This window comes from Gymnodraco acuticeps, unplaced genomic scaffold, assembly GCF_902827175.1.
Source record: "Gymnodraco acuticeps unplaced genomic scaffold, fGymAcu1.1, whole genome shotgun sequence".
Lineage (NCBI taxonomy): Eukaryota > Metazoa > Chordata > Actinopteri > Perciformes > Bathydraconidae > Gymnodraco > Gymnodraco acuticeps.
This window is the reverse complement of record NW_022990042.1, coordinates 2708391-2731028: the sequence shown is the minus strand read 5'-3', so window position 1 is coordinate 2731028 and position 22638 is coordinate 2708391. Positions and strand designations below refer to the sequence as shown.

Below are 22638 nucleotides of genomic sequence, written 5' to 3'. Positions count from 1 at the left end.
AAGAAGAACAACTTGGTGTGGTGTGGAGGGGATGTAGGAAGCAGGAGCAGGTGGGGAGAGATGGGGCTTCAAGGTTCAAGGTTATTTGTTTTAAATGTGTCTTGGAGATAAGGACCAGCTGCACACAATAAAATACAGTATAACACAAAACCAATAAGACACACGGTGGCACATGGCACACCAACAATCAATCATCGTCCAGCCTCAACTTTGGTATTCTTTCACAACCATGTTATGGGTTTATTAGACTGAGCAAACATAAACATATGTGGGGAACATAGTGCTGCGTCTCATGGAACATGAAGATTTAATAAATACATAGTAGGTGGCGATATATGCTCCTAGTGGTAGCGATTCGCCAGGGGCGTCGCCTGGACCTGGAAACATTCGGGGCTTAGCCCACAGTGGCGGCGCTACAGTCGAATTTTCTACATTTCTACAATTTCACATACACAATTGCGCCATCTGGTGTCACAAACGTGTGCCTGCATTAGCTTTGTTACGGCAATGCATTGTGGGAGATTCTCATAGCACCTGAGGATCACTTGAGGGTAAGGTGCCTGTATTATCTCGGTGGACAAAATGTATGTTTTTATTTTATAAGGACAATAACGTACTGTTGTGTTTGTTTAGTTTAATGTTTATTGTGTAATGCTCACAGTCACAGCAACATGTTTTTTGTGTGATTGGCTATTTGTTTTATATGATGTATCAACGTGATCATCAATAGCTAATCTGAGCACCAGAACCCAGCTCACGTGTCCTTTTATGCTGTCCATTGAAATGCAGGTATGTGAGTTTTGTACACCAGTTTATTTATGTTTAATGTTTCACATTGCTCCACATGATGCCTCGACTACAAAGTCTTCCATGTTTCTACGCTTCTTCCTCTGTGTCACAGTTTCGGGAATATCAAGATCATTGCACAGGGCCTTGGTCTTGTCATAGACCTCATGTGCTTTCTTGTTACTTCGGTAACTTTTCAGTGTGTTCTCAACTGCTGTTTTGTAATCTACTGCCTGCACCAAGTCAATTGTTTCTTTCTGCAGGTATTTGTGCAGGCCCTGAGTGGTTGAGAGCAGTGTCTGGAACATGACAGCATGTAGATGGTACCGAATTTTCAATGCTTGCTTTCCAGTCCCTTTGCTAGAGGGGCTAAAGGCTCCCTAAAGTCTTGATCAAAGCAGGGAGGTTTTTGACATGCCCAGCGAACAAGTTTAATGTTTCACATTGCTTGTGAAAAATATACTACCACTATACGATCACTGATGTTTTGTTGTTGACTGGACACTTATTTTGTAAAAGAGATAGCATGAGAGGATCTCTTAAGCAATGCAGCTCACGTGTCCTTTTTATATGCTGTCCATTGAAATGCAGGAAAGTAATCAGCTCTGAGTGATCTGTTGCCGAGGGGACACTACACCGGAGTTACATAAGCAGAGATAAAGTGCTATTTTGGGGGGAACTCACCTCCTCTGGGGTCCCCCAGGAAGATTTTTTTTAAATATTGAATTTAAAAGCATCAATCTTGTGCACTTTGAGAGCAACATTAAGAGATATGGATACATCTCTCAACACCCATATGTCAAAAAGAAATCAAAGAATCAGAAACGGGTTTATTATTTAAAAACACTTCATTTTCCAATTAAATCATAAACTATGTCAAATTATTAGAAGTTGTTAGTAATCAGATTAAACAGAACAAAGGGATGGAAGGAGGAAATAATAATCCCTCATCTCTTGCTGTTTGCGGTTGAAATTATCTCTTTTGCTGGCCAAATGGAAAGCAGTGATGTCTCACTTGCCTTGGCCCTGTATCTGCAGTCCCTAAATCAGTTCCCCAGTTACCCATTGACTCTTGTCTGTTCTGGTGTTCCTGTTCATTGTTGTCTGCATTGTTGTTCTTGTCTGTTGTATCTCCTTCTTGTGTGTCCCTTTCTCCTGTTCTCCTTTCTTCATCCTCTACTCTGTTTGGCTCATCTGTGATGACTGTGGGTAAACACAAACAAGTATGTAAGTCAATCAGTTTCCAGCTCTGTCAAATAAATGAATTTCAAGATACACACATGTGTCTTCATTAAAATGAGTGTCACCACACTGTCACAAAATGTAATACTAACCAATTGAAAATAGTTAAATTTACATTGGAAACCTCTTGTTAGATATCAGTGTTAAGAGTAGTTATCTGCCAATAGGACAGAATCATTCCTATACAAATGCAGTTTGAGTAATTCACTTAATATATTCACTTAACACTTTAATATAGTCATTTTCACTTAATACTCTAATATAGTCATCTTTCTGCATTCAACACTAAGGAAAGCTGTACAATTTGACATGATAATGAGGAAAAAAGGCCTCCGACAATGCAGATATTTTTGGATCATATCAATTTTAAGATGGGGGTCAAGGCTTAATATTTGGGAGCATAGTGTCCCTTCCCCCTTTCAGGAGCCCCACTGGATTAGCTTTGATCTGAAATATTTGTATAAAAAGCTTGTTAGCTGGCTGTCCATCTCATAATGTTCACATAGAAACTAGCTGTCAATAGGAAATATCAATCAGAAGAATTATAATTTCTTGCAAAAATCTGTCACAAAAGAGGTTGCACATTTAAATGCAGGTGTTGTTATGGCAACGTCAGTGGCCAAACACCACATTTACTGCTGCAAATACGTTCAAACATGCTGTCGACGTAAAGCAGTGGCAACTATGCCACCATTTCAGTTGACTTTTTCTCAGAAAGACTGTCACATAATATCCATATATTTCAGTGCTAGGTTGATGCTTAGCTAAGCTAACTATGAAACACTTTAACTGACAGGACTCCGGATCAACTGTGTACTGTAAGGTAGCTTCTAGCTTCATGTCGAACACTGACAGTAAGTCAACATTTCCCAGAGAGCTTTCTTTGAAATCACCAGGTAACGCTAAAAAACACAACATTTAGATTGTATGACAAAGTGTTTATTTAATATATCTGGCTAGCTATAGCTACTTGCTAACGGTTTAGCTTACCCGCGCGATTCAAAGTAACGTCAACGTGGCTATAATTTATGCTTTGCTTACATGTTGACATAACTTGTAAGTTTACTGACATGTACATACCTTGTTCACCTGGCTCAGGTGGTGGCTCTGGGGTTGTTGTGTGAGCCACCATTTGAGAATTGCCGTCTTTTTTATTAAAAAAATGTCTAATGTCCATCTTCAGAAACTCCGCGTCCGCGGCTGAAAGTTTAAACACTGTCACAGAGGAGAGGTACGTACCTGTCACTGTCAGCCAATAAAACAAGTTTATTTCCATGCAACTCTCTGATTGGTCTGGTGGTGTCTTGCCTCTGTTGCATTCACTGAACACGGGAAATTACAATCCTGCCGTCCTCTAGGTAAAGTACGGTTAATGTATTATATTATTGAGGGAGAATTTGTCCGGGGCTAAAGAAAAAACATCCGGGGCTTTAGCCCCGGATGCCTACCCCAGGCGAGGCCCATGCGATTCGCCATTAAACAAAGAAGAAGAAGAAACATCAGGGGGAAAGAGAGGGAGACACACAAGCACCCACTACGGGACGTAACACATGTTGTTACGTTCCCTCTTGGCGAGGGGTACAAAGGGAAACGACACGACCAGAGTAGAATTGGTATGTGTTACCAGCAGTTTATTTGTAACTGCAAGTAAGTAAAATGATATGCACAAAACAGATTGGCCCAACAACGGGTCAAACTGTTACTGTCCTGTCACAGGAAACAAAACCGTCCCTTCTTAGGGCGAGTTCCCACTGCCTCCTCCTCTCTTCGGTTTTGGGAAACCTTAAAAACATGAGAAAGGTAGCCAGATATATAAATTATTGTCAACATTTTCCTCCCTTCTTTCCTTTAACATTAAGGGTAAGGACAAAAATACACACCGAAATTATCATATTTTTGGTATGTATGTATAGCCTACTTTAAGAATAAGACAACCACACTAAGAGTAATAAAAAAGGTGTCCAAAAGAAACATTAAATAATTGTGTAAAGAAATGGTAACAACATATTCTAAAGAGAATGGGTCAACAACAATCTTGCAATACTATTATCTCACATAGCCCCACTGATCCTGTGTAGCAGGACTTGTAATGTCCACTAAGTAATTAACGATTATCCTAATTGTAGTCATAATATTGTCATATCTTACACGTGAAAGGTGATCCCACGGGTTCTTGTTTGCAGACTGCGGTGATTAGAGCATCCGTAGGCTGCACAAAAGTCCGGCATAGTCAGGTACTTCTGTAAACACAAAGCCAGCAAATTCCTGTATCATAATGCAAGATGTTTTTAACAAGCCAAACCACTTGGAAGAAATCATGTGTAACTTAAGTTATGTTGAAAAGAAAGAGCAGTTCTGCCTCTCCCACTGGTGTAAAGTTGCTGGGTCAACTTTGTAATACTAGGTCTCACTCACAGCCTCTTGTTATTAGCCAGCTAATAAATACAACCACATACACAAAGAAAAGCTGCAATTTCAACATGTCCAAGCATCCTGTATCATAGCCATGCTAATAATGTTTATAATAAACCAAACCGTTTGTAAATCAGTCAAGATTTCAGCGAGTTAAGAGTATTTTTGTGCAGATCACTCACCTTACAACAGCTACATAACGCGAATCAGAGTAACTGTTAACTGTAGCAAGATGGCGGCCGGTCAGCTACGCTGGAAAATCTCCCATGAGCCATCTAGTGTTTATATATATCTATGCCTGTCACTACCCGATCTGCAGCTCTGCCCGATCTGCAGTGCGCATGTGCGAGATGGTCCGCCATATTGGACAACGCCGGACGGCATCCCAAGTAGGACAACATTGACACAGTGGCTTTTGGCAAAGCTCAAAAGGAAAACACGAGAGAGATGAGTTATTGTTATTACAACGTGACTTCACTATTATTTAACAACTCTTTTTATTGGGTTATTTTATTTGGGGTTAAGTACATTGTCAGAATAAGTGAGAAATTAATTTATATGCCATACATTTTTGCACACATTCACAGTAAATATTTATTCAGTATGATAGCTGTCTAACAGAAGTTAAATCCATTTCTCACTTATTCTGACAATGTACTTAACCCCAAATAAAATAACCCAATACCTCTATGGTGGACTCCATGCAGTGCCATTCATCTCACTAACTGTGAACAAGAGTGAATGCACTTATTTTATACATGTGCCATAAGATCAGGGGCGGCGCCAGGGGGGAGCTAGGGGGTGCTGAAGCACCCCCCAGGATTGCCAAAGCACCCCCTAAGCACCCCCAAGAAATATGTGTTTTTTTTTTTTTTTTCGAAAATTATTATTATTATTAAATTAAATTAGAAATATTATTGATTACATCAATGCATATGTGAAACAAACACATTTTTGACCAAAAACATAAAGCCAACACAGGTGATATGATTAGGCCAATGGTCAGCACCCATTCGATTTTTGACCTACCCATAGGCTACATTACTTTGTGACACTTGATTGACTTCCTGTTAGCTAGAGCGCCAATGATTTGCTAACAGCAAAGTGAAAAATTGATCGTTTTTTAGTCCTTAAACGACCACGTGTGGACACTCAATCAAAACCAACTGAAAGCGAGAGGGATTCTGCACATAATAGGCCTCGTGAGTACAAGTAGCTTACTTCTGGGTCTCTGTGGTTCAGTTCAAGCCCTGCTCTGTGTGTGTGTGTGTGTGTGTGGTGTGTGTGTGTGTGTGTGTGTGTGTGTGTGTGTGTGTGTGTGGTGGTTGGTGTGTGTGTGTGTGTGTGTTGTGTGTGTGGTGTGTGTGTGTGTGTGTGTGTTGTGTGTGTGTGTGTGTGTGTGTGTGTGTGTGGCACGAGCAATTTTGTGTGCGTGCGTGCGCGAGCGAGCGAGAGAGCTCGCTTCGCGCAGCAGTGGGTATCTACCGGAGATCGTTGTGGTTAGCATCTGGTGCTAGCTAGCCAAGCTAATGGATATAAGGAGCTTTTTCAACAACAAGGTGGAGGGAGAACTCTCTCCTGTCAGACGGAGAGTCTCAGGTAACCTCAACTCAGGTGAAGTAAAGGACTCTCTCAGTGTTTAGATAGTTAACTTTAGTCTAGTTATCTCAGTGGGTCTCAAACGGTTTGTTTTAAAAGGGGAGTGATTTGTAAAATATCTATAAAGAAATAGAAAATCTGTTGACAGTTCTGTTTCGTATGGGTGTTGAGATGTATCCATAGATCTCTTAATGTTGCTCTCAAAGTGCACCAGATTGATGCTTTTAACTTAAATATGTAACAACAAATCTTCCCGGGGGAGCTAGCCCCCGGACCCCCCTAGAGGAGGTGAGGTCCGCTCCCCACTTGTAAAAATAGCACTTTACCCCTGCCTATATGCCGTGAGCTGATTATCGAGCCTTCATTGTAACAGTCGCGGGTGCACTGTGTGTGTGTGCGTGGGGAGTGTTGCAGTAGAAAATTCAACTGTAGCGCTGGTGCATTAATGGGAAACCCTAAATGTTTGAGCACCCTCTATGAAACGTCAAGCTACCCCACAGCACCCCCTAGAGAAAATCTCTGGCGCCGCCACTGCCTACAGTATCTATGTTTATTATAACATTTTTCTGCGTGTCAAAATGAAAGACAGCCCACACACCTATCAATCATCAAACAGTGGGGTCTTAATTCATTACGTGTTGATTTCTATCAACAGGGGGGGGTCGGGGGGAACGGCGGCTAGTGGAGTACTTCGTGACCACAGTGTGAACGTTGTGATCAGCTGTTTTAGCGCAGTTCTCCAGTGAAGGGGGGGGAGTCTCCCTCCGCAGTCGGTTGGCGTAGTTTTGGCACAATAGACCTATCGCTAAACCACGCCCCAAATAGAATTTGTTCTATCATATCACAGCGAAAATCCCTCCTGACAGAAAACTCGGACATCACCAGAAAAGCCAAACCAAAACCAGACGTCTGTGATCGAAACCACTGTGAAGAGTTCAGTTTCTATGTTTATTATCTAGCTAATATCTGATGGTGAAACGCTGTGCGTGGGGTACCTGTAATTTCGGACACCAGGTACCCTGAAAGACTGGATGGAGGAGTATATTTCGTACCTTTTCCGAAGCCCAAAAGAAAACTCGAGAAATGCAAGCGGTGGATTATGCTGTGTCGTCAACCACATACACAACTGAATGTGAAGACAATTATCAAGGACACTTATGTTTGCTCAAAGGTAAGGTCAATTCATAAAGACATCATATTTGACGGTATGTATTAGAAACGTAGACCAAACTATTAGTTTGCTAACGATTGACTTTGACTGCCAACTAGCTAGCGTATATCCAGCCCAGCTAGCTAACGTTAGCTGCCAACTTGTTAGCCAGCTAACTAGCTACAGTGTTATCAACATCAACGTTTGCTGTCTGACTTTTCGTCCTCGCTAGTTAGCTGGTGTTTTTAGCTAACTTTAGCTAACTGTCTTTTCACCTCAAAGCACTTCAGAGATGGGAAGCCAACTCTGGAATATCAGATCCCATCCGGGCTCTCGTGTGTGCTGCTCCGAAAAGACACAGACCCTCACCCAAAAGAAGGTAACGCTACAGTCAGCCAGGTGCATAACAGTGAAAATGATGACCAACAAGGACAGTTATAGTTATAGATTTAATGTAGTGACCACCACTGCTAACATTCAACATCATATTATCATTTCAATGGTTACACAACAGTCACCACTACACACGACAGGCAACAAGATTAGATATTTTATATAAAGAAATACATGGCTACCTTTTTACTCTTGCTTTTAACTGTTAACTTTCATCTGCTGTTGCTTTTATTAGCTCTTGCTTCTATTTTAATGTTATTTTAACTTGAACTCCCCCAGCGGCCATTGTCAAGAGTCATTCACGGTCGGCTTTGTTTGTCCGAGTTTTCAAAGGGGGCGTGGCTTAGCGATAGGTCCGTTGTACAGACCGACGTTAACAGCAGCCCTGTCTGTGCACACGGAGACCGACTCTGTCGTCTGGTGATCTTCACAAGTACGTCGGTACGCAAATGCGCTTTGTGACACAAGTGACGGTACGCATTTCAGATTACTCACATAACCTGCGTACCAGTTATGTGCACCCCTGTAGGCCTACTACAGCAAATGTATTCTCCGTCGGGACTTCCTGCAACAACACCACGCCGTTATCAAAGATGTTCTATTGAGAAGACGATCACTACGTGACAAAAGTTTTCAAAACCGTGGCTACTGAAATCAATCTTACTAACTGCTGTCTGTGCAATTTACTCCGCGCGAGTTGGCAGACTATATTTTGCTTACTTTAACATCATTTTTCATGGTGGGGCTAAACTATTTCTTGGTATGGGTGTAGCCTACCCCAGCCATACCCTGGCGCTGCCACTGGTGGCACGTATGGGGCGGGCCATTCTGCACATGCGTTAAATGCGTTAAATATTTTAACGCAACTAATTCAAAAAATTAATTACCGTCGTTAACGCGATAATTTTGACAGCACTAGTTAAAATGTATCATTCTTTAAAAAAATTGCACAATCAACTGAATCAAGTTCTGCAAACATGAGTTTCCTGTGAGAAAGTGTGCACACAAGCAGGGACGTGCACAGACATTTTGGGGGCAGGTGCTCAAGTGAGAAAAAGGGCACTTCCCATAATCATTTATAAAAAAAGGTTTTAAAACAAAAAGTTAAATATACACAGCAAATACCAAAGTGTTAAAATCCCAGAGTACTGATGACCAGAGTAGAAATGTTTACACTTTGGAGTAGAATGGACATAAAGTACACTTCTCAGAGTGCACCAGAACCTCTCTTTGGTGTTGTTTCGTGGTGTTGGTGTTGACTTGTGTAGTGTTTATTCTGGGGTGATGGACTCCCTCAGAGTATATCTTTGCATTGAGTCTGTCTGGTCCGCATCGATCTTAGGTTTCGATTCGTCATCAGATAGGCCGCGCCTCCCATTGGTTTAATGCAGCCTCGTGACCCTCGGCTTTTTGAAAATATTCTCCAGGAAAAGCGCGACCGTGACCGTTACAGATTGATGCAAGATTTATACATCCATGGATCGAACACAGCAACATTTCTCCGCAGGACTGTAACGTTAGGTAAGTAGACACAGTGGCGACTGGTCATTAGGGGCAGGTGCTCCACCTAGTGTCAGCAGAAAGTATTAAAATAATGATTACAACAAAATGCAAAAAATAAATTTAAATATATGTTAAGATCATGTTTAATCATCTGATTCATCTGTACATTGCTGTTTTAGTATGTGTTCTTCTAATTAGTGTCTACAGTGTGTGCCTATTGAGCTGTTTAGAGCCATGTGGGACAAAACCCGATCCTGCCCCTCACTGTCTAAGTGAACGGTGACTGTAAAAACTACACTGCGCATGCTCAGAGTATTTTCCTATTTAATGTGTGTGGCAAAAAATAATGACCATAGGGGCATAGTGCTGCCATCCCCACCATACGTCATCTCACATCATTCAGAGCTGATTGGCTGTAAGTACGTGTGCCGCGAAAAGTGTGGTGTGTGTGAAGAGGAGGAGAGAGACGCGTCCTAAAACCAGGAAGTAAGCTGTGCATTGCTTCCCTCCACAAAAAAGCAATGAGATTTCTCCATAGAATTTTAGAAAATAGCTCAAAATAAGATCTGTGGGAAACGTACCTGTTAGATAAATGCACGTTTTGTTCAGCCAGATAATATCCTACTTTTATCATTTTCGAATCATAAATCTATCGATTAGATTTATGATAGACTTTTGAAACTACAAGAAGATAGGGAGGACTTTTACAAAAAAGTAATAGAGATTTTTGTCCAGAAGGATAGGCAAATGGACTTCATCTTCAAGTCAAGGTAAGACCACCATTTTATTGAAAATGGGATCTTACTAAGAAAGAACAATTCAATATTGAAATGATAAAATTACATTTTTTGGGTATCCTTCTGTTGAACTGTCTGTTAAAATTAATTGAAGCATCAGACAAAAAAAGCTTTTGAAAATAATATTATATTTTGATTTAGGTCAAAATATAATATTAGTAAACCTGAAGAGTCAGTGCCAGTGCCTCGCCACCCATGAACCTCACTGCAGAAGCTTATATATAGACATTAGGGGTGTAACGGTACACGTACCCGTACCGAAATTATTCGGTACGGGCCCTTCGGTTCGGTACAGGTGTGTACCGAAGTGTACCGAACGAATATAACGTTAAACGTAAAAAATTGAGAACGTGAACAACTTTTTGGAAGTAATCTCAGGTGCTGCGTCGCAGCATTCAGAGTAATTTGGTCACATTGGGTTCAACGCGTCATAGAGCGAGCAAGTCATTTCATTGGATGAGAGGCATACTATGAGAGCTGGTCAGAGGGATGCGTTCAAATGTAGTCAGTAATTTGAGGAACTGTCGAAAATTAATGGCGAACGCAGATAAAGTTGAGCTTGAAAATCCTCCAGCATCATTGAAGTCTCCGGTTTGGGAACATTTTGGTTTCGCAGTTACGTACAAGGATGAAGGACAAAGACAGGTGGACCGAACCAAAGCTGTTTGTCGGCATTGTTCAACTAAAATTGGTTACGCGGCTGGCAATACATCAAACTTGCACACTCTTGAAAAGGCATCACCCGAACGTGAATATCACCGGTACCAAAAGAAAAAAGACTGAAGTGCAAATCCAACTCCCGCTAGCATTTAAGCCTCCACCACTCGCAAAAAGATCAGACCGAGCCAAAGCTATTACAAACGCCAAATATCCTTATGTTGCCATGTTAGCAAAGCGCTACCTGGCTGTATCTGCTACCTCTGTCCCTAGCGAGAGGGTGTTCTCCACAGCAGGAGACATTGTTAGTGCCAGCAGATCTGCCCTTTCGGCAAGCAATGTGGACAAGTTAATTTTTCTTTAAAAAAACATGAAAATACAATGACAAGCAAGTCATAATGTCAAACTGGCTGCTTAGGTACTAGTACAGTACAGTTCAAATACAGATTATTTCAGTTCATCGAAAAGCTGCACCTTAATGTTTATTTTATTATATTTTGTATTTATTTGAGTGAATATTCACAGTTTAATAATAATTAAAAACCCAAAACTAATAGTTTATGTTTTGTGAGTACTAGTAGCCTACAGTAAAGTTCAAATACAGATTATTTCAGTTCATCGAAATGCTGCACCTTAATGTTTATTTTATTATATTTTGTATTTATTTGAGTGAATACATTATTCACGGTTTAATAATAATAAAAAATATATATATATATATGTTTTGTTCTGTGAAAAAAAATTCTGCTGTACCGAAAACGTACCGAACCGAACCGTGACCAAAAAACCGAGGTACGTACCGAACCGAAATGTTTGTGAACCGTTACACCCCTAATAGACATCTAAGTTTTTTGTGCCCCACCACTTTTGCACATATAGAAATGCCACTGAGTAGACACCAAGTGAATAATTCTGAATATTCATATTTGTCTTCTTGTTTTAATTTGTATAACTAAACAACTAAAAACGATAACGTTAGGAAGTAGAATATTTGTGACGTTATTGTAGTGGTAACGTTAGCCGTAGTCAATCAGATTAACGTTATTCTGACAACGAAAGATGTATTTGTTTGCTATTTTAGCTGCCGCTCCCGTGTTCATTGTTAGGCTTCATTCATACTGACTCAGGGGGAAAACCGCTCCTCGTTCCAATCATTCGACAAGGGGGTAACGTTACGGAAGTGCCGCAGCGGCCTTGAATACATGTTTTTTTAATCCATAATCAACTCTAGTCTGCAGGCACCATTTGAAATAATGAGACCGTTAACGTTAGCAGCTGTTAGCTTAGCTACCGCCAATTTACGTTACTCGTGTAGAATGAATGATTTCGAAGCTCTCGCCTCCCGCCTGATATAATGCTGTTAACAGTTAAGTCTAACTTCACACTACATTTGGTACTGTACATGTGCAATAGACCAATTCCAGTTGTGGAGGAAGTTTCATATGATTTCAATTAAGTAAAAGTACAAATACCACCCTGTGAATATACTATAAGTAAAGGCCTGCACTTAAAACCTGACTTAAATAAAAGTATGCAAGTATAATCAGCAAAATGTACTTTAAGTATAAGTAAAAGCACTCATTGTGCAGTGAAATTGTCCCTGTCAGTGCTTTACTATTTTTGGGATGCTTTTAGGTTTTATATTACTGCTGCATTAATGTGTATGTTGCATTTGACTAATGGCCGAGCTGATCTGATTTGCTATCAAAGGTTTTTGTCAGTGTCTGACCCATCCATCAAAATATGATGTACAGTGTACTTATATTTGTGTTTATTGTTATCTTACAGTCATCTCCAGCCTTCAGGAGTACTCTGGTCCAGTGGAGGCAACCCTACATCCTAGCAGTTGGGACCACAAGAAACAGCAATGAGTACTACATTGCGTTGGATGGTGAGCTCCTTCCCTGCAAGGCCAAGTCGTCCCTGTCAGTTTTGATGAACTTTTTAAAGCACATTATGTGTTTGGGATCTCCTATGACCAGGCCTTAAATGGCATGTACACATTTTTGCAGACCACCATCTACAACATTGATGTAAAGTGGTTGCCATGTACACTTTTAGATGTTGGTCATCCTGCTCGGTGATTGTTAGTTTTTCAAAACACTATTTTTGTCAGTTTACTTTGCACAATAGCACTAGTGTATGGTATTCCACGTTGTCCATTTGTTGTAACAGGATTTTGGAATGATGATCTCTAAAGTGTTTCCCCAGGCTAAAGAGGCCTAATGAGCAAATGTACACACATCTCCACCTATGACCAATGTATTTTGTGGGTTGTTTGATGTTGCTACTGATTAGATGTTATATTTAAAACACATCAAAATCAAAAAAAATTAAATTAATGCATGTTTTCAAGAATCTGATGTGTACTTTATTTCCCGAAGTGTTAATGATTCACCCCAAAATTGTTTGTTTGGTGTACACCAGCTAAACAGCAGTGAAACAGTGTGAAAAATGACCATGGAGTACATTTTCTCTCTCAAAGTGTTGAATAATCAGCTCTGCACAGTGACACTAAAAGACTGACTAAGAGTACATTTTTAACTCTCTGAGGGTTCTAGGTTTACACTGCACGTGTTGGAAAGCACTCAAACAGTGTCAAAAAAGTACCAGTTATAGTGTCTATTTTGACTCCCAAAGTGTTCAAATCTTACTCTTTATTTGGAGTTTATATTTTACTCTTTTGACAGTGTTCAGAGAACACCAAATTCTTGGACCTATATACACCCCGAGACTGTTGTTAAATGTACTCTTATAGAGTACAATGTACACTGTGGTTTTTGCTGTGTGCATGTCTGAATTCATCTATAGATTTAAAGCTAATCTGCATTTAAACATATCCATTTCAGGGGGAAATACTGACTTGAAGTAAGTAACTATCTGGGGAAGTTGTGAGGTGATGTGTTTTTTTGTTTTATTCGTTTCACCTGCAATGCCTTGGTAACTGCATGCAAATTAGCACATTTTAATTAAGCCTAGTTAACGCCTAATTTGCATTGTGGCGATTGTGATGACGTTATTAGATACACATTTTACTGTATTCACTTTAAGTTTCTCCCCTTAAGTACAGTACATTAGCCTGTATGCCATGATAAATTGCCTTAGCTAAACCTTGAGCTAACTTATCCATTAGCTAGTAGCCGACCTTAGTTAACTATATTTGTTATTGTCTTTTAGCTAATTAGCTGTAAACTTGAGGCACTGGCAGTTTAGTAATTTGTTCATCACCACTCACCTTCAAAATAAGCCAAGAAAACCCGGCATAACATGGGACAGTAAAGTGGGAGGTGCTGCTACCTGTCTGTCTGAAGGGACTGCTGTATGGCGTTATATTTGTGCCTCTATCCTGAGCACGCAATGAAACATGTTGAGCATAGAAAATGCGATTGAGCGCGCACTTGAACATTTTTGAGCACATAAAACTCCTGCTCCGTGCGCAAGCAGACCGCTGCACGCGCTCTCTCTCCCTCGCTCGCTCGACCTCTCCAGCCTGTGCGCGCTCAGCTTTGCCTGCGCTCGCTCAAGTTGTCACAGCGTTACAAATGTGCCACAAAACCAACCAATCGGAGAACTCGAGAAGGTAAATTCTGATTGGCTGGTCGTCTCCAATCATATCTTCTATCTGAGATGAGAGAGGGATTTTCGGTTGCCATCAGGCTGTTGACGTTCTTATTACACATCTATCGTTGACATTTACAGGACATGACAGACTCGGATGAAGAGAATAGCACGCCACAGTATCAGGTGAGTTATACATTTCTAGTTTTCTGATATCACGTTATTGTTTGCAATGCCTGAGTTTGCTAGCTGGCAACATAGCTATAGGGGTAGTTTAAGCAAACCGCTAACAAAACGTAGCCTACATGTACATGAACCCTTCTGAGGTATTGATTACTTGCTGTAAGCATTAGAGGTGGCAGAATGACAAAACATGTTTCTCTCTCTATCACAATTTTGGGTCGACCAGAACCTGGACCAACTTCTGTTTCCTGTTCTACAATGGGCATAGAGCTTGCGTTAATTTTCAACCGGACAACTAAACAGATTAGGCTAGGATACCGGATAAAGTTAGCAACACACGTTAACCATGAACAGCCGTTCATCCGTTCTCTTAATGTTATTTCATCCAACGTTGTGGAATTAGAGAAAAGGGGCTAAACATGCTTTTATCCGGGGTGGTGAAGGAAGTTACATATTAGTTAAATATAACATTGGGGCGTGTGATTGTAGTGGGTGGAGGTGGTGAAATGAGGATATCCATTTTAGAGTTCAAGCTAGTATAATATAGTTAACGAACGTTACACAATAATAAGGAAGAGAGCTATTGTTGTGATCCATCGCTATTGATATGGATTTAGAGTGGATATTTGAGACTTCCAAACAGTAAACTAAAACGTAACTTATGGGTGAGTGTTTTTAGCAGAGCCATATTATGTCCTTGTGATTCTGTTAATTATTACCTGTCTGTATTATGTTGCAGCTCAGCTGATGTTGGATTGATGGCAAAGGGAGAGGGACCTAAGTGAGAGTGAAAACACAAGGTAAGTTTCAAATAGGTCAGCAATTTCCCATCCTATAGGTTGCTAGATGTATCTAACCCTTTCTCCTGTCTCCCTCTTTCAGCACAAGAACCCCAGGGGGATTCAATGGAGCCTGAAGACCTGCAATGAGACCCTCACCCTGAGCCTGAGTCTCAACTCCCAGAGTTTTGCAAGCCTCTCCCTGTTCCTTATTTTGATTACACAGACATTAAGCTTCCCAATGGTGTGGTCTTTGTTTTGTGAAAACTATGATTACCTCACATGTTTTGTTGCTGTTGTTGTCTTTTGTGATAGTTAAATTGCTCCTGCTGACTTGAGCCAGCCATTCTTTCCTCCTCTCTGTGTCAGTGGGGAAGCCGTACACTCATACTCCTTTCTCTGAGCGCTTGGAGCATCCCCAGGCAGCACAGCAAACCATGGGGGGGGGGGGGGGGGGGGGGGGGACAACACAGAGGAAAAGGCACAGACAAACTGCATGCATGCTATTCAATGTTTATTGAATTCCATTTATTTACATGGATGTTCCTAAAACAACACATTTAACATCATCATCATGCTGCTGCTGCTAGTGCTTTGACTCATTGTGCTGTCAGTTGACAATCATTGATAGGCACCTGTGGGTCTCCTGTCCTTTCTGAAAGTCATAAAGATTACATTAGTACTTTAGATTACTTCTGTCCTCAATTACCAGGGGATTACTGAAACCACCATGAATTAAAGAAATGGTAGAAATTATTCTAATCTGAATTTTGAATTTTCCCTCCCTCTAAATATATCAATACACATTAGGATGTGATGCTCCTGACTACCATACAAGTTTAAGAAGATAATATTTGTTTTAAAGAATTCAAAGCAATAAACAACAGCAACAGGCTCTGTAACCAAGGCAACGCTAGCCTAACATGTATATGTTAACAGGTAAGATAGCTGTTCACACTATGTATATTTTCTACTTTTTGTAATGCTATGTTATTTCTATTTAAGATGTTTACATTTTCGATTCTTTAATTCTAGTCTTTTAACTGTCTAACGTACAACGCCTTGTCTTTTGCTGCTGCAGCGTAAACATTTCCCCAATTGGTATCAATAAAGTATTTCTTATTTTATCTTAATCCTCAAATATTAGCACATTTTACTTAATAAAAACAAAAACACATTGATGTAACTACATACACATATCGATATGTTGTATACATATTGCAAATCCAAACCTTTATTGACCACTAATTACCAAAAATTGCATTTCTATCCTGTTATTAATGTATTCAAATCGTGATTCAAATGGCCCGCCACGAACTTCCGGGAACTTTCTGAGTCTCTCTGAACCACGTGACGATCCAACCCATCCATCCATCCATCCATCCATCCATCCATCTTCTCCCGCTTATCCGTGGTCGGGTCGCGGGGGTAGCAGTTCCAGCAGAGAGCCCCAAACTTTCTTTTCCCTGGCGACATCAACCAGCTCTGACTGGGGGATCCCAAGGCGCTCCCAGGCCAGCGAAGAGATATAATCCCTCCACCTGGATCCAACCCTGTCTCCTAAAAATTACGTTCCCACAGAACTAAACTGCATTCTCAATTACGTTTAGCAAGAAACTTATTTTCTCCCACGTTACGTTCGTTATGAACGTATCTCAAATACGTTTATTTTCTACATATCTTCTAGAAACATATTTTCTCCCACGTTACGTTTCTTATGAACGTATCTTAAATACGTTTATTTTCTACATATCATTTCCATGTATTGTCTTGCTTATAATAATGATAATAGTCATTTATAAATATCATTTTAGAGCACACATTTGAAATCAGTAGGCGAGGCTGTAATTTCGCCAGCTGTTACTCTCATGAGCGAGGCAGAAAATAATAGTTTTAAGATGCCAAAAAGCTGCTGTGTTGTTTATTGCACCTCAAACATTAAAACAAATCCAGAGTTACGTGTTTCTGTACTTCCTCTAAGAGAAAGGACAGTAACAGAAGAGGCTTGTTTGAGACACATTGCGGCTCGCCTCGAAAGTAGACGAGAGTAGCCGATCGCAGCCGGGGGAGGTGTCAAAAAGCTCGTCTTAAGTCGGACAGCTCGGAGTCGGAGTCGGCTTGACTGGCTGGGTTTGCAATGGCGGAAATTGCGTTGGCGTTTTTCGTTGCAGATGAAGTGGATGCAATAGAAATCCCACATGTATTGTATGGAGAATGGCATGATGAACACCGTCTGCGGAGGTAATTACGTATCTTTTTATTTTTTAATTTGATAGGGACAGAGCATGTTAATGAACATCAGTATAAAATACAAGAAGTATAAATGTGTTTGAGCAAACGTGCTAATTTACATCCGTAGTAGGCTACCTAGGCAGGTAACAAAAACAGATACACAATACAATACACAAGTAAAAAGACAAAATATATTGTTGCATCAGTCTAAATTAAAAAGTATGATCGATTATCCGGACTGATTACTTTACTCTAAAGATCACAAATTGTGCAAAATTATGACACTATTAGTCTTTTTTAGTCCAATGGGATAAGATAAAAGCTACTTTACTAAAGATATAGAAAGCAAGCAAGATAGTAGTACAAAGATACAATAAATAAACAAGAATACAACTGAAATCAAGTGAAGATAATATAGGCCTACAGCAGCAGCAGCAGTTATATATATATAAAGAATGTTGAATAGGTCTAATGATTTATGGTCATCATTTGCTCCTGTGTCTGCCTTCCTTAGATCCGTTCCAAAGGTCCAACAATTTGTGGAAGAAGTGGTCCCACAGTACAGTCCTTCAGACTTCAAAAGTCATTTCCGATTGTCCAGGGGACATGTGGAAGTATGTGTGTGTATATATATATATATATAAATAACATCAAATATGTATTATCTGGACTGGTGATATTAAAAGCCATTTATTCCTTTCTACCAAACAGGATGTGATGACGACTATTGGCCCGTTCTACTGGAACAGACAGCACAGTAAAGTGCCGCTTCAAAACAGTGTTCTTGCCTGTCTGTGGACTCTATCAAACCAGGAGTCCTATAGGGGGGTTGCTGATCGTTTCAATATCACCAAATCCACTGTCTGCCTGCATCTCCATGAATTCTGTAGTCTTGTCACCACATATTTGTCTCACCACATTTCCTGGCCCACAGGGCAAGCCCTACATAATTCTGAGTTAGGATTTCGTGCAGCAGGATTTCCCAACACTGTCTGTGCGGTAGATGGATGCCACATTCCTATTGTGAAACCACACTGTGAGAACCCAGTAGCATACATCAACAGAAAACAGTTTTATTCTGTTGTGCTTACTGGGTTCTGTGACAGTAAACGGAGATTCTGTCATGTTAATGTGGGCCACCCTGGTAGCTGGCATGATGCACGGGCATTCCGGTTGTCTGCTGTTGGAAGGCTGCTTGATGAAGATCCCCAGTCCCTGGTGCCTGAGGGAATGCACATCATTGGGGACTCTGCCTACCCACTATTGCCTCAGCTTATGAGGCCATACAGGGACAATGGCCATTTAACTGCTCGGCAGCGTCGTTTCAATCAAAAATTAAATGTTGCACGCGTGGTCATTGAGCATACCTTTGGCCTACTGAAAACGAAGTTCCGGAGGCTCAAATGTTTGTACATGAAAAACATTGCAAACATTAGCACAACAGTCACTGCCTGTTGCATACTTCACAACATGTGCTTGGAGGAAGGGGAAGCAATTGAAGTTGATGAGCAGGTTGAAGCAGCAGATAACAGGGCACCGCATCCCCAGAACCAAGATGCAGTGTTGCACAGAAATCAGATTTGTGACCTTTTTTAAAGAGCTCACACACCCCCCCCCCCCCCCCCCCCCCCCCCCCACAAATAACCACTGTCATATTATTTGTGGAAGACATTTGTTTTTCATTTCGTTTCCTTTTATGCCCACAGTATTGAGTATGTAAGTTGCTTTGGATTAAAGCGCCTAACAAGTAACATGTAATGTCATCCAAAATGATTGGGCAAGTAAAAAATAAATGCATATATATGAAAACTAGATATGGTCATTTTCTGCACATGTCAATAGCAGTTGACTATCTTCTTTGAAAATGAAATAACTATATATACATATGTACACATGTACTTGGCAAATAAATAATAATTGCATATAAACATTGTGAACACTTAGTGTATACCAATACAAATATTACAAGGCAATTGCCAGGGATGAAATAATAACTCAACTGCATAACGAGGAAAATAAATAACTAATCTAAACAATATTACTTCCATAAACAAACTGAGGTGGTGTTCTTTATAAACAAATTAATTCAGGGAATACCCAGTGCGGGGGAAATTATGGCATATTGGGCTTGTCCTGCAAAAGCTCAATGATGCGCTCTTGTTGGCTCCCAATGGACTTTAACTGGGAAACAACTTCTCCCATCGCAGTCAACATTTTAGCTTCAAACCTCCTCCTATTTCTCTCCTTCAGCCTTCTCCGGCGCTCCTGTTCTGGCCGCACCAGTGTCTCCAGTGCACTGGTCCTCCTCTCCGAGTGGGCCTCATACAGGTCGTAGAAGGAGGGATGGGAGACTCGAGACCGGATTGATCTCGGCTGAGTGGTGGGCAGGGTCATGGAGGGACCAGGCTGGCCCTCAGAGGCACACGGCAGTGTGGTGGGCAGGGTCATGGAGGGACCAGGCTGGGCCTCAGAGGCACACGGCAGTGTGGTGGATGGTTGTGAGGCAGTGGGTAATAGAGGGGTGGAAACAACAGTGCCTGGAGGTGCGCTCCCAACACCGCACCTCCCAAACAGGTTGTCCATTATCTGTGGAATTGCAGAATTGTTCAAATGGAAATGTTGCTTTTACCAACTAGATGTGCAAGAACAAACTTCTTACCCCATAATATTCCCACGTTATGTTCCCCTCTCCTGTTGAGGTACAACGGTCCTTGGCCCTTTTGTAGGTGGTCAAAAGGTTGTTGAGTTTTTTCCGGATTTTGTCTGAGGAGAAACTGTATCCCTCCTTGCTGAACTGCCGTTGTAGAATTTTGTAAAAACCGGGTTTGGAGTGATAGTACACCTGTTGGTGTGTTTTTGTCAGGTCCAAAAGCAGCAGTATGGTGTTGTGTGTGAAATCTGTTAAGACACAAGTGTTAGTAACTCAAACAAATAGCATTTGCTGTTTAGATCCTCATTTTAGTTACTGTACCTTGTGTTGCCTCAAGGTGTTCTGACCGGTTGGAGGGGGATGCCAGGTGAGGAGTGCCAGCTTGGGATCTAGCAGGCCTTACAGGAGCAGGCCTTTCATCAGGAGCAGGCCTTTCGTCAGGAGCAGGTCTTTCATCAGGAGCAGGCCTTCCGTCAGGAGCAGGTCTTTGATTGATTGATTGATTGAAAAGTTTATTAACAGCTTGTATATTGGGTACAGTACAGTACAGCTCAAAACATACAATTGTTAAGGGGATGCAGACCAGAGAAAGACTTTCGTCTTGTTTACATCAGGGTCCCCCAAAGGCCTGCTTTCATCAGGAGCAGGCCTTTCGTCAGGAGCAGGTCTTTCATCAGGAGCAGGCCTTTCAGGAGCAGGCCTAGCATCTGAAGACAGATCTAAAGGGACTGTGATTGAGAGAAAATTAAATATTTGTTTACAATAAACATGAATATGTCATTTGTTTGATTTGCATTAAAAGACAATACCATTTTTGATTTAAATGATAGATTACCTTGTGCATTTGTTGCAGCCCTTGCTTGCTGCATAAGTGCAGCTGCTAAACTGTTATCTGAAAAATAATTTACATCATTTAAAATCATATCCAGATTGTTGGAATGCAATTTAGTTGTTTACTCACCATTTTGTAGTCTTTGGGAAATGTCTTGTGAGACTCTTACAGTGATGTCTCCCTGTTCGTCACCAGAGATGGGGTCGTTACTAAAAAAAAGTAATATATTACATATTACATATTACTTTTAAAAAAAGTAATATATTACACTACTTCGTTACTCTCTACATAAAGTAACTCGTTACTTTACTCGTTACTTTACTCGCAGGGCCGGCCCGCCCCTCCCTACAGGCAGATCACACAGACTGCGGCGCACCTACAGTGTGCGCGCCACAGTTTTGCCTCTTGCACCCCCAATTACTATTGCATTAAGGAAGACATAACACAAGTCTTTCTTTTTATATGCTCTCAAATAGGCTACCAGCCACACAACAAGCTAACAGTCTGTGAAACGTCAAGACACTAATGAATTAAACCAGTTCAAGACGCATTATTCTTATCATTCTTTATGAGCGCAGTAACGGTAAGGTATCTAATTACTTATTTATTTAGTATTCCATAACTTAGTACCTACCTATGTTGCAAATGTATTATCTTTTCAATTCACACACGGCATCTATTGCACGTCTGTCCGTCCTGGGAGAGGGATCCCTCCTCTGTTGCTCTCCCTGAGGTTTCTCCCATTTTTCCCTTTAAACTGTGGGTTTTCTCCGGAAGTTTTTCCTTGTACGATGTGAGGGTCTAAGGACAGAGGGTGTCGTATTGTCATACTGATATTTTGTACAAACTGTAAAGTCCACTGAGACAAATGTAACATTTGTGATATTGGGCTATATAAATAAACATTGATTGATTGATAACAGAGATGGTCAAACTAAAGTGGTAGAGACATGGCAGAATTCCTACAATGAAGCGGGACATTGAACTGTTCACCCGTGAGAGGGCGATCAACAAAAGAGAGCGAGCGGCCCCGTTGAGGGAGTTTACAGATGACTCATCCATGTTTATGCAGCACTGCACGTGGAGATGTGGTCTCGCAAGTCGCGCAGATTACATAGGCCTACATGTATATAAACCTGCGGCGGAAACCCCTCTAGTCTGTCAGTGAGTGTGATTATTTTATAAAAGTAACGAAGTAACGCGTGTCGGGGCAATGTTAGTAACTGTAGTGTGATTACTAAATTATAAAAGTAACGCGTTACACTACTCCGTTACCGACAAAAGTAATATTATTACAGTAACGTGTTACTTTGTGGCGCGTTACACCCAACTCTGTTCGTCACACAGTGTAAGCACCACAAATTCCATTTTACCCACTGTAGACAAAGGTGATCTCCATTGCTTTATATAGGTTTGTTAATTCAGTCATGACTGGGTTCCATAATTAGAAATGCTCCTCCCTCTTAATGTTTGCAAAACTGATAGGTGGACAGGCTACAAATGATCAGTCCCTTCAGATCCGCACACATGAAGCTTAATGAGCATGAATTGAACAGACCTGCTGCTGTGTTAATTCTTTAGCTGCCACTTTAAGCTTTATGATGTGTACAACATGGATGTAATTTGATTTAATCTTGCCATTTTAAATGATGTATTCAATAAATAAGGTTAAACCAAATCATTACATTACAATAGATTTTATTTTAATGATTTGGTTTAACTTAAAGAGAAACTTTATTGTTATTGCACATATTACAGGTACTGAGACAACGAAATGCAGTTTAGCTTCTAACCAGGTGCAACAAGCAGTGAAGTGGAAAGTAATGTACACAATCTACAGAATAACATATAGAATGAATTGAATG

At 40.8% G+C, this 22638-nt stretch overlaps 2 protein-coding genes and 1 long non-coding RNA gene across 4 annotated transcripts; 1 reads left to right on the top strand and 2 right to left on the bottom strand.

Annotated features, from left to right (window-relative positions):
• Positions 1-3657: 3657 nt before the first annotated feature.
• On the bottom strand, positions 3658-4745 carry LOC117545428. The gene is made up of 3 exons (XR_004568833.1): positions 4623-4745; positions 4177-4268; positions 3658-3810 (listed from the first exon to the last, which is right to left on the bottom strand). It is a non-coding gene; the product is annotated as an uncharacterized LOC117545428 (long non-coding RNA).
• A 12323-nt stretch (positions 4746-17068) lies between these two features.
• Positions 17069-18921, top strand: LOC117545426 (putative nuclease HARBI1). 2 transcript variants are annotated; one of them, XM_034215199.1, is made up of 3 exons: positions 17069-17300; positions 17806-17905; positions 18003-18921. In XM_034215199.1, the coding sequence occupies exons 1-3, from the start codon at positions 17197-17199 to the stop codon at positions 18885-18887; spliced, it is 1089 nt and encodes a 362-aa protein (XP_034071090.1). In that variant the 5' UTR covers positions 17069-17196; the 3' UTR covers positions 18888-18921. The 2 variants fall into 2 exon arrangements, with proteins under 2 accessions (XP_034071090.1, XP_034071091.1); XM_034215200.1 differs by having other exon boundaries at positions 17806-17915.
• Positions 18922-19034: 113 nt separating this feature from the next.
• Positions 19035-22204, bottom strand: LOC117545427. Its single transcript, XM_034215201.1, has 7 exons — positions 22117-22204; positions 20903-20965; positions 20777-20833; positions 20591-20669; positions 20263-20408; positions 19951-20189; positions 19035-19877 (listed from the first exon to the last, which is right to left on the bottom strand). The coding sequence occupies exons 1-7, from the start codon at positions 22139-22141 to the stop codon at positions 19404-19406; spliced, it is 1083 nt and encodes a 360-aa protein (XP_034071092.1). The 5' UTR covers positions 22142-22204; the 3' UTR covers positions 19035-19403.
• Positions 22205-22638: the final 434 nt, after the last annotated feature.

Coding starts and splice junctions, on each gene's coding strand:
- LOC117545426 (XM_034215199.1), top strand. CDS start 17,197: ATGGCGGAAATTGCGTTGGCGTTTTTCGTTGCAGATGAAGTGGATGCA. Junction 17,301..17,805: donor GATGAACACCGTCTGCGGAG/GTAATTACGTAT, acceptor TGCCTTCCTTAG/ATCCGTTCCAAAGGTCCAAC. Junction 17,906..18,002: donor TGTCCAGGGGACATGTGGAA/GTATGTGTGTGT, acceptor TCTACCAAACAG/GATGTGATGACGACTATTGG.
- LOC117545427 (XM_034215201.1), bottom strand. CDS start 22,141: ATGGAATTTGTGGTGCTTACACTGT. Junction 20,670..20,776: donor GGCTGCAACAAATGCACAAG/GTAATCTATCAT, acceptor TCTCAATCACAG/TCCCTTTAGATCTGTCTTCA. Junction 20,409..20,590: donor AGACCTGCTCCTGACGAAAG/GCCTGCTCCTGA, acceptor TCCTGACGGAAG/GCCTGCTCCTGATGAAAGAC.